Source organism: Fundulus heteroclitus, chromosome 6, assembly GCF_011125445.2.
Source record: "Fundulus heteroclitus isolate FHET01 chromosome 6, MU-UCD_Fhet_4.1, whole genome shotgun sequence".
NCBI classification, from domain to species: domain Eukaryota; kingdom Metazoa; phylum Chordata; class Actinopteri; order Cyprinodontiformes; family Fundulidae; genus Fundulus; species Fundulus heteroclitus.
The window spans coordinates 20,903,700-20,915,216 of NC_046366.1; the positions used below are offsets into that span (position 1 = coordinate 20,903,700).

General features: G+C 41.7%; 2 protein-coding genes across 2 annotated transcripts; both read right to left on the reverse strand.

Annotated features, from left to right (window-relative positions):
* Window positions 1–2,516: 2,516 nt before the first annotated feature.
* On the reverse strand, window positions 2,517–4,558 carry LOC105934854 (7-alpha-hydroxycholest-4-en-3-one 12-alpha-hydroxylase). Its single transcript, XM_036138310.1, has one exon. The coding sequence runs from the start codon at window positions 4,531–4,533 to the stop codon at window positions 2,998–3,000; it is 1,536 nt and encodes a 511-aa protein (XP_035994203.1). The 5' UTR covers window positions 4,534–4,558; the 3' UTR covers window positions 2,517–2,997.
* A 3,982-nt stretch (window positions 4,559–8,540) lies between these two features.
* Window positions 8,541–10,688, reverse strand: LOC118563445 (5-beta-cholestane-3-alpha,7-alpha-diol 12-alpha-hydroxylase-like). The gene has a single exon (XM_036138311.1). The coding sequence runs from the start codon at window positions 10,680–10,682 to the stop codon at window positions 9,147–9,149; it is 1,536 nt and encodes a 511-aa protein (XP_035994204.1). The 5' UTR covers window positions 10,683–10,688; the 3' UTR covers window positions 8,541–9,146.
* Between the last annotated feature and the right edge of the window lie 829 nt (window positions 10,689–11,517).

The window sequence follows — 11,517 nt, forward strand, 5'->3', positions numbered from 1 at the left end:
CCCTTACAACAATCAGTTATTTCAACAGACTTTATAGAGTTTTGTTAATATATCGCTCATTAAAGTCCAGTTGTTTTGTTTTTTACTTTTTTTTTAATCACTCATTAAAGCTCCCAGCACAGATTTTTAATTCAAGTTGAGGTCTGGAGTGGGACTGAACAAAGGGTTTCACCGAGGACCAGGACACATGGAATGTAGGATGAATTCTCATTTAACGAGGGAGTTGAAGATAGACAGCCAACGAGTTCGCTCCTTTGGAGCCTATAGGTAATGATCATAGAAGCCCAATAGGTGGAGGTTGTGACAGCTCGGAGATGTTCCAGACAGATAGACACATCTTTTGACATCTCCTGGTCAGAGAACCCCACCAGAATAGAGATGAGATGACCTCCAAAGTCTGCTTTTGACCAGGATGAGGTTACAGGCGAGACTTGCGGCAGACCTCCAGAACCTTAGGAGCCAGGAACTAACAGGCGATCCTTGGGGCATGAGTCCCGGTACGGATGACTCTGGTGGCCGTTTCTGACTTCACTCTTCAACATGGTAACAGCCAGGCAAGTACTCTCGGGTAAGATGAAACCATTAGCACAAGAGGCCTGAGAGCCAACAGCAGGTTCATTCATCCTTGACATGGGTCAGTTTTAACGTTCTTGGTCCCAGGTCTACAGGACAGGATGAAGTTAAGGCGACTGAGGAATAGGGCCCACTTGGCCTGACGAAGATTCAGTCTCTTGGCTATTCTAAGGCACCTCAAGTTCTTGTGGTCACTATAAAAGGTTCTTTAGCCTCCTCCGGCCAGTGTATCCATTCCTCCAGCGTCAGCTTGACCGTTATCAAACTGAAAAAAAATTCTAAAAAAAATATAAAATTGCTGGTTTTAAAATATTTTAAGCTATTCACGTGTTTTCCTTGCTCCCGCCATGGCTGATACAAAAGATCTAACCCCCGGGCAAGGGAGTGCTTTCCTTTGCCAGTGGCAGTCAATGAACGGAGGCTCATACTGGGCAAAGGTTTGAAGCTTGCTCCCTTGAGAGCCTGTGTGAATCGAAACATATAAAAATAATTTTACTGCGGTTAAATTTTTTTTCATTTATTTTTACTCCCACCAGGGACGAGACAAAAGATCTCATTATGTTGTAAATTATTATCCTGTGACTCTCTCTTTGTCTCTCTCTCTGTCTGTCTGTCTGTCTCTCTCTCTCTCTCTCTCTCTCTCTCTCTCTCTCTCTCTTGTTCTCTCTCTCGCTCTGTTCACCCAGTGTAACTCCGTGGCTCATGGCCAAATATCTTCACTTTGGCCTTGGTTACTGCTCACAATTCCGAGCATTGGCTTATTTGGAAAGAACTGCTGGCATGTCTTTAAAGAGAAAATAGGCTTTTCTTCTTAAAATGCCTTCAAAAATCAATGCTTATTTTTGGTTATGGTTTCTTAGCAAGATAAGTAAGGTTGAATCTAACGTGCATAGGGTGACTTCACTCCTGGCGTTCATTCCTGAGCAGCTGGCTTAAAATTTTTTCCAGATGTTGTCAATGAAGCACTTGCAGTTTTTTTACCCTGTAAACAAGGTTGCCTCTTTTTTTTCTTTTCTGCTTTGTGCCAAAATAAACACAGATCTTGCATTTATAAAGAAAAAGATCCATGATATATATAGTTATTTTTTAATTGCATTACAATTTTGTTTATGTGTCTAATATCTTGTCTCCTATAGACCTTATGGTTACCAAAGCCCAATTCTTATGCAACAGACCTGATTTTTAGACTGTAGGCCTATTGTATGTGTGTATTGCTGAAGTTTACATAAAGTTACAGGTAATCCCAAGCTCTGCTCCTTTGGGTAACAGGGAGTCTTGGCACAGACCAAAAAAACAGTTGTTAGACTGCTTCTGTATGAGTATTTGCGAAGCTCCTTTGATTATATAATAAACTAGATAGGAAGACTTCACTGTCTTTGGAAAATCACGGTCCTGTGGGAAAACACAGACACTGTGAGGCACACATGTGCAAGACATTATTCTGCTTTAGAGTTTTTGCTGGGCTGAGCCACTGTGCAAAGGTACTGCTTAAAAGGCTGAGTTTATCAGTAACTCTTCAGACTGAAGAAGTCTCTGTAGAAGAGAGGGAATGCCTCAACTAAGAAGAACCCGCCCAGAGGACCTACACTTTTTTTTCTTTTCTTTTTTCTCTTTTGTAAAGTTTAACAATTGACTTTAGGTTGGATAAATTCACATTAAAATTGTTAAACCAATCCAAACTAAGTCACCAAGCAGGTACAGTAAACAATGACTGTATCTGGTCAATATGATATTTATGCTTGATGAAGTTTGAATTGAGCTTCAAATAAGAAAGTACACTTTTTGTAATACAATTACTCATATACTGTGTTGTTGTTGTAACCATTAACAAAAAAGACTTTAGTGTTGTTGTTTTTTTCAGTTTTCATACTTGTATTTTATGAGCTGAGCCATGTTTTTTTCTGTTGTTGTTTTTTTTATGAAAGGAAGGAAAAAAAACATTATTTAGGTCACCAGAATTATTTATTTGTTTTACAACTCATTTCCTGCTAAAGGAACCAAAACACAGGAGATTTATACCCCCAGCAGTAAAAAGACAAACAAAAGATTTGAGTTAAAGTTGAGTGCATTTAAATATAAAGTAGGCCAAATAAATTTAGTTGATAGAACAAAATGCTCAGTTTGCCATTGTCTCTAGGGAAATAGAAAGAGTTATGCTAAGAAAGAGAGTAAGTAGAATTAGACTTAGACAGACCTTTTTGTCATTCAACTGCACATTCAAAATGTTTATCTGAGCAAAGTTTCGTTGTAAGGAATGTAGTGAGAAACCCAATCTGTTATATGTATGGAAAAGTTATGTTTTACATAATTTTAATAGTGCAAGTATTTTGTAGTAGCAGGATCTATTGCAAGAATGAACGGACCATATGATGATGCAATATAATGCTGATAGTACAATTATCTTACGTGTTTTATGAGAGCTCTTTAAAATCTGAGTCTGTATCTAAACTGAACATCTCTGATGGGCTGCATCGATCCGAAGCCCCAACGTCTGAAGTCAATTTCAGGGATCTCCTCATTGGGATTCTTCAGCTCAAACTCAAAATACACTAGCATGAGGAACACAAACTGTTTCAGCTCATTGGTGGCAAAGAATCGCCCAGGACACATGGAGACACCTGCACCCCATGGCATGTTATAATACTTTACTTTCTTCCCGCCTTTGTAGAACTCAGTTTTCCTGCTTCCATCTGGGTTCAGAAAGCGATCGTATTTGAATGCATGCGGGTCAGGATGGATCTCTGGGTCAATGTGAACCGCACTATAGGGGAATATCGACATCCTGTCACCTTTGCGGATGAAGTATTGACGTCCATCGGCCATCTTGAGAGTCATATCCTGGAGCACAGCCCTGGTGAGGAGGGGTGCAGCTGTGAGCCGGAGGGTCTCCTCCACGGCGCTGTCCAGGACAGGAGTTTTCATGAGCATTTCACGACTTAGGTCTACCAAGGGGCCACCACGTGTGACTGTCTGCCCTGTCTCCTTTAAAACTTTGTCAACTTCTTCCCTCACTGCTTTCATGGCCTCGGGGTGTTTCAGGAGGAAGAGGAGAAGCCAGAACGAAGAGGGCCCAGTGTTTCCCTGAGAGGCCCAGAGAAGCACAAACATGTACTTGTTGATCATTGACTCATCCATGCCCACCTCTTCTTTGGCCTGCTGCATGTCCCAAACCCAGCGACTGATGTTGTCCTTGGCCTTCATGTTCTGCACAGACACAGCATCCCAGAAGTAGGACTGCAGTCTGTCAGCTTCCCACTTCTGCTTCGGCGGAAGGACTCCATATGCCAGGTTGGGGAAGAGTTGGTCGTATTTACGAAATTCATAAAAAAGAGTTTCTGAATGCGTTCGGTCCTTCTCTTTAGCTTTCTCCTCACCTCCCTCAGACGTGTGTGGCACATTTCCAAATAAAGCCAAAAAACCAGCTCTGAAAACAATGTTGTAGCTGTACATGAACAGACCATCTTCCTTCCAGGGGCTCTGATCTGTGGCCGAGCCCACACTGTGCAACATCAGATTCTGCAAGTTACTCATCATGGCTTGTGTCATTACCTCCAGTCCTTCCCCCTTCAAGTGCTTGTTGCTGGCATTGTGCAGGATATGATGATCATTCTGGATAGCTTTGTAACCAAAAACCCTATTAACAAGCTGCCTGGCAAAACTATTGAAGTCCAGCTTCTCTCGGCTCTCTTTGACAAAGGCCCCGAAGGAGAACGGGTCCTGCAGGAAAGTGAAATAAAATCCTCCAAGCTGCACTGTGAAAACATCCCCATGCTTTTGCCTCATCCTCTCAAGGAACTTGAAAGTGTCCCTGCGAAATTCCAGGACATGGCCCAGCCAAGGAATTAGACCTTTGTCAAGAGGGGGCTCTCCTGGCCGCTGCTTTCGGAAAACCCCGAGAACGTACAGCCCTCCGAGCAGAGCAACCAAACAGCTGAGGAGGATAAGCACCAGCAGCCCCATGACTGATTCAGTTGGAAGCCACAGAGTGATTGCGAAAATTTAGCTACGTTCAGCTTGGTAAACGACTGTTGCTCCTCCCATTCATGAAAACAGACTTCCAGTAAAAGCAGTGTTCTTCACAGAAGCAGAGCACCAATCTAAGTGGAAAATATTTTGTTGGAATGAAAGTTCACTTTCATGCATTTCTGAAAATAAAGAAGTGTTCATTTAAACTATGCGACACAGGAATAATTGAAGGGGATTCTCTATTTCTATAGAGAGAGTGTGAAAAGAACGAAATGTCCCTTGAGAAATTTGATACGTTTTAGGAAAGCACATATTTGCCTTTCACTAAAAAGTGTTTAAAGTCACATTAATGAATTTGACTTCAAATAATAAATTCAAGAAAATAGTTTCTGGTAGTTTACCCATATTAGGAAATACGCCAACCCCTAGACTGTAAATATTTTTTTTCATGTCCTGTATTTGACAGCTTAGCAGATAACTAAAAAAAGGGTAAGATAGACCACATCTGGTTCTTCTAACTAACTATGTATTCTTTGGGGAATTGTCAATTTGGTGTACTCCTTGTGCTCAGGATTCAACTTCCTGATTTGTATGTTGATGCTGCTTTAGTTTTTTTGATTAATTTTGTTTTGATCATGATGCCATCAACACTATATTGCTAAAAGTATCCACTGGCTTGCTTTCACACACATATGAACTTGAATGTCATCCAATTCTTTATCAACAGGGTTTAATGTGATTTTAACCCAGTCTTTGAAGGATTCACACAAGGTTTAGAAGTGCGTTCAAAGGGCTATTTGACAGCTCTTCCAAAAGTGCATTTGTGAGGTCAAACACTGATGTTGGCTGAGACGGCCTTCCCCGGAGTCTCTGCTCTGATCCACATCACAGGTCTTCTCTGTTTGAAGTCTGGACTCTGTGCCAGTCAGGTAACTTATTTCCCCAAACTGTTCCAACAAAACTGAGAGCATGAAATTGTCCAAGAAATCTTCTTCTGTTGTGTTAAAGTAGACTCATCTGATAGATCACCAAAGAGAGAGGGGCATGGTTTGTCCCTAAAGGGAACACATCTCCACAACTCTAGAATATGGTGACAGCATGCTTTCCTACCAATATCCAAAACTTTGCGTCGTACTTGGATGTAAGGCATTAAAGGGGACATATTGTATATATGAAGATTCACTGTATATAACTGAATGCACCTTCCCCACTCTGCAACTTCTTGAGCTGATGTGACGAGTGAATTTCTCCATTGTGAGATCAAAAAAGACTATCTTATCTTATGTTACATCATGTAAAATTCACTGCTTTAGCTCATAAATATATTTTGTTGTGTACTTGGAGTCTGTGGGAATGCAGAAAAGTTCAAATTTAGTCTCTCCTGGCACTGCGCCGATATCTATATTTTTTAGGGTCTTTTTGATTTTAACCATTAGGTTTTCTCTATGGACCAGGTAGGTTAGGTTGTGGTGGTTCCCCACTCTCGCCCCACTCCCATCTTAAAGTTGGGGTTCACTTCACAGGTCCGGGGGCTGGATTCCCTTCTGGGGTGCCGGTGCCTGGACCTGGGAGTATAGGACATGTGTGGTGAGTGCGAGTGTGTGTACAGTGTCCCCCTTTTTTTGTAGGTGTGTTCGCGTATGGGGCCACTAGGGTGGGAACTTGTGAATATGACTGTGTAAGTGGTTTTATGTTTGTCTTTTTGTCAGGTTGGGTTTGAACTGCCCCCTCTCCTGGGACATCTCAGGTGTCCACTAAGTGTTGAGCCCAACCTCTCATCCTGCTCTCCTCCAATGGCTGACACCTTGGTCCGCTGGTGCATTGGTGGTCCTTTGTATTTGGGGCTGGGTGCTCAGGCGGGCACCAGTTTGCTCCCGGTGGTTGCTTTGCGGGGTCCAGGCCCCTGTGGATCTGTCAGGGGCTCTGCCGGGGGGCGGGGCACCCCTGGGCCTCTGGTCTATGGGCCCATGGCTAGATCCGCTCAGGCATACCTAGCTGCCGGTAGAGCCCACGGGCTCATCCCCATGGCTCCCAAGGTCTTTGGTGTGGTGGCTGTCAGGGGGTTTCCTGGTGCCCGTCTCTCCTCTTCCCTCAGATGGGGGAGGCATGTGTTGGCCCTTCTTGGACACCTATGCTCGGATGGTTCCTTTCAGGTGTCTGGGGTTCTGGTTTCCCCGGTGTCTGCCTCGGTGCTCTGGGGTGCGGGTCTTTGGCTCCTCACATCCACTATTGAGCATTTTCCTTATGGATAAACCTTACATACACAAGCACATTCTCAAAAACACCTACAGGTGCTTGGATTCAGGTACTTACAAATTCCCTTGTATACAGAAAATCCTTATTATTATCTTTAGCTGTCAATTTATACATTTCGTATAAAATAATACTGTATATACTTCAGTGATGGTATCAAGGCGTTGATTGTTTGTACCTGTAATACTTTATCGGTTGGTTTTGCTGTTCTTTTTATATCTCTCTTTGCAGGTGTAGAAGCAGACTCAGAGGATGTTATATTGCTATCTCACCTTTCCTCTCCTATTTCTCTTACACCTTTTCTCCCTTTCAGCTTTTTGTATCGTCTGTTTTTCTACTTTTTTTCCTCTTTTACCTTTCCGTTTCTGTGTTCATTGAACATGAAATAGTCCCAGTATAAAATCTAATAAAGCTTTTTGCATATATTAATCAAGCGGAGCACTATGGCGAAAGCAGTAAGGCTCCATATGTGAAAGTATATTCTATTGAGCTCTTTTTGCCATTATGACAACAATTCTTATTACCACATTGCCAGACAGGACACTCACAAAAAAGTTTCTCTATTGCCTATTACATTTTTTTAACAATTACGTCAGAGTATTTGCTGCGGAGCTGCTAAACAAAGTCACGGACTTCCAGCTGACTAAGTTTGCGCATCCGCCATTTTTGTTTCTCAAAGGGATTTTATTGTCCAAGCTCATGGATGCTGAAGTTACAAGTGGATAAGTGAAAATGTTTGGTTGTTGGTTGTATTAACCCACATAATTCATTACACCACCCGCCAGCACAGTGTTTTTCAAAGTGGGGGCTGCCAGGAGAGCGCTAGAGGGACCACAGACAATTGATTGAGCTAAAATAATAAAATAATGCAAATGTAAAAAATAGAATATATTTTTTTATCATTGTAAAATACAATTAATTTATTTTTAAATTGTTGTTATGAAATAAACTTGTATTCATATATCATATTGAGATGAGAACATCTAGAGATTTAAAATAAAACTTTGAGGCTCTACCCCTGTCTAACTGTGAAAGAACACACTATCCCACATTGGAAACAGGGCCCTGAAATACATTCTCCCTTTTGCAATAACCTACTTTTGTGGGTCTGGCTTTTTAACTTTAAAGATACTCAAAACAAAACATAGATCACATTTACTCTTGGCACTGGCATACAGTAAGCCCCGCCCTCCCACTACATATACATTTGAGAGAGGTTTGATTTCTTTTGTTCTGTTCTAATCATCAACAGAATGTTGAAAAGTTTATTGTTCAGTGGGAATATAATACAGAGTTGAAAACATATTGGTTAACATTCTGATGCTAAACAATTAAAATAAATATGGAATAGTGAATAAAAGCAAAAAAAAATTAAAAAGTAGATTTCTCTTTATATACTTTAAGCATCATTGTTTGTGGGTTTTAAAAGTGGGTCCCCGGCCAGAAGCTAATGCTGTTTAGGAGGCCATGTCATGGAAAAGGCTGGGAACCCCTGCACCAACATACTACAAAAATGGCCGAACGGGGAGGAGTGGAATAATCTTTGACCCAGAGGGGGGCAGGGTGTTAAGAGCCTCATTTGTATGCAACCACGCAATACATGCAACTCTGACACGCACATCAGGACAGGGGTAAAAAAAAGGAGCTGGTGGAGCTACAATAACATGGAATTCAGACCAAAGCATTGCAATTTTACTGTATATAGACCACAAATGAATGATTTTAATGGGAAAATGAAGAACATAAAAGCGTGAAATGTTTCCTTTAATACATCTCATTTCAGGAGTAGGAAAATCACATTTTCAGTCCAGTAGATCATGTGAAAGAAATATAATACTGAATTAAAAAAAATCCTAAAACAGATTTTCCTTTTCAATAATGGTAAATGATGAAATTACATTAAAACTGTTGTATACTGCTTAAGTTGCTCAATCCTTACATTTCACAATGTGGCATTTTAGAAGTGGCAGCGTAGAGCAACATGTTGAAAAACAAAAAAAAACAAAAACAAAAGACTTTACCATTATCACTGCAATACTGCATTTAGATAGAAAATAGACTAAAGGAATTTAGTTTATGGAAGAAAATGTTCTGTTTTGCTGTTCTGTTTCTAGGGAAATAGATGTAGTTATACTTTTAAAAAAAATTGAAATGCACAGAAATGAACAAAACAGGAAATTAAGCTATTGTTTGAATACATTTATGGATTTGATATTACAGCAAAAGATGTTGTGTTTTCATTACAATCTCATGCAACCTTTTTCAGAGTACCAATACCATTAGCCTAGGGTTGTTAATTCATGCAATAGTCAAATCAGAATTCCCAGAATAATTACATGCTTTATAAGAGCTCTTTAAAATCTGAGTCTGTATCTAAACTGAACATCTCTGATGGGCTGCATCGATCCGAAGCCCCAACGTCTGAAGTCAATTTCAGGGATCTCCTCATTGGGATTCTTCAGCTCAAACTCAAAATACACTAGCATGAGGAACACAAACTGTTTCAGCTCATTGGTGGCAAAGAATCTCCCAGGACACATGGAGACACCTGCACCCCATGGCATGTTATAATACTTTACTTTCTTCCCGCCTTTGTAGAACTCAGTTTTCCTGCTTCCATCTGGGTTCAGAAATCGATCGTATTTGAATGCGTGCGGGTCAGGATGGATCTCTGGGTCAAGGTGAACCGCACTATAGGGGAATATCGACATCCTGTCACCTTTGCGGATGAAGTATTGACGTCCATCGGCCATCTTGAGAGTCATATCCTGGAGCACAGCCCTGGTGAGGAGGGGTGCAGCTGTGAGCCGGAGGGTCTCCTCCACGGCGCTGTCCAGGACAGGAGTTTTCATGAGCATTTCACGAGTTAGGTCTACCAAGGGGCCACCACGTGTGACTGTCTGCCCTGTCTCCTTTAAAACTTTGTCAACTTCTTCCCTCACTGCTTTCATGGCCTCGGGGTGTTTCAGGAGGAAGAGGAGAAGCCAGAACGAAGAGGGCCCAGTGTTTCCCTGAGAGGCCCAGAGAAGCACAAACATGTACTTGTTGATCATTGACTCATCCATGCCCACCTCTTCTTTGGCCTGTTGCATGTCCCAAACCCAGCGACTGATGTTGTCCTTGGCCTTCATGTTCTGCACAGACACAGCATCCCAGAAGTAGGACTGCAGTCTGTCAGCTTCCCACTTCTGCTTCGGCGGAAGGACTCCATATGCCAGGTTGGGGAAGAGTTGGTCGTATTTACGAAATTCATAAAACAGAGTTTCTGAATGCGTTCGGTCCTTCTCTTTAGCTTTCTCCTCGCCTCCCTCGGACTTATGCGGCACATTTCCAAATAAAGCCAAAAAACCAGCTCTGAAAACAATGTTGTAGCTGTACATGAACAGTCCATCTTCCTTCCAGGGGCTCTGATCTGTGGCCGAGCCCACACTGTGCAACATCAGATTCTGCAAGTTACTCATCATGGCTTGTGTCATTACCTCCAGTCCCTCCCCCTTCAAGTGCTTGTTGCTGGCATTGTGCAGGACATGGTGATCATTCTCGACAGCTTTGTAACCAAAGACCCTGTAAACTAGCTGCTCTGCAAAACTATTGAAGTCCAGCTTCTCTCGACTCTCCTTGACAAAAGCCCCGAAGGAGAACGGGTCCTGCAGGAACGTGAAATAAAATCCTCCAAGCTGCACTGTGAAAACATCCCCATGCTTTTGCCTCATCCTCTCGAGGAACTTGAAAGTGTCCCTGCGAAATTCCAGGACATGGCCCAGCCAAGGAATTAGACCTTTGTCAAGAGGGGGCTCTCCTGGCCGCTGCTTTCGGAAAACCCCGAGAACATACAGCCCTCCGAGCAGAGCAACCAAACAGCTGAGGAGGATAAGCACCGGCAGCCCCATGACTGATTCAGCTGGAAGCCACAGAGTGATTGTCAGATATAGCCCAGGTTCAGACTGATAAGGAGACTGTTGCTCCTCCTACTTGGCAATGAGTTACTTACTTCCAGGAAAATCAGATTCCCTGCTTCAGCTGTACCATACTTAGTTCATGTGTCATCTGAAAAGTATATTTTCACATATTTCTGAAAGTAAAGAAGTGTTACTTTTATCTATGTGACACGGGAAAAAATGGAAGTAGATTTTACATGGAGTGTGAAAAAAATTAAATGCTTCTTGAGGAAATCAATAGGTTTTGGGAAAGCAGAGATTTTAGTTTCACTGAAAAATGTTAAAAGTCACAGCCATGAATTTGACATCAAGTAATTTAGTAAAGAAAATAGATGCAGGTAGTTCACCTATAATAACAAATACCCAATCTCACAAACTATACATATTTTGATCATGTCAGATAAATACATTAAAGGCACGATTAACCATATATGGTTCTACTAACTATCTATCTTTATGCTTAGGGCCATTATCCATTTAGAAGAGCTATTTTACCTATGCTTTAACTTCCTGTTTTATGTATTTTCCTCAATATTTAATTAATTTAAACATATAATACAAAATCCACTTTTTTAGCACTTAAATATTGTGTACTTGATATCTAGAGCCCCTTTCCCATTATAAGCCCAATGATTTAAAACCCCAGGGTTTTGTTGACCTCGGTAACAAAAGCCTGGGGCTGTCTCCATTAGCTAGGGCCCATTTATGTAAAACAGCCCAATGATGTATGGGACGTTGTGACGAAACACTGCAGCACCACTCATGTACAGCGGTGGCGGCAAGAAGA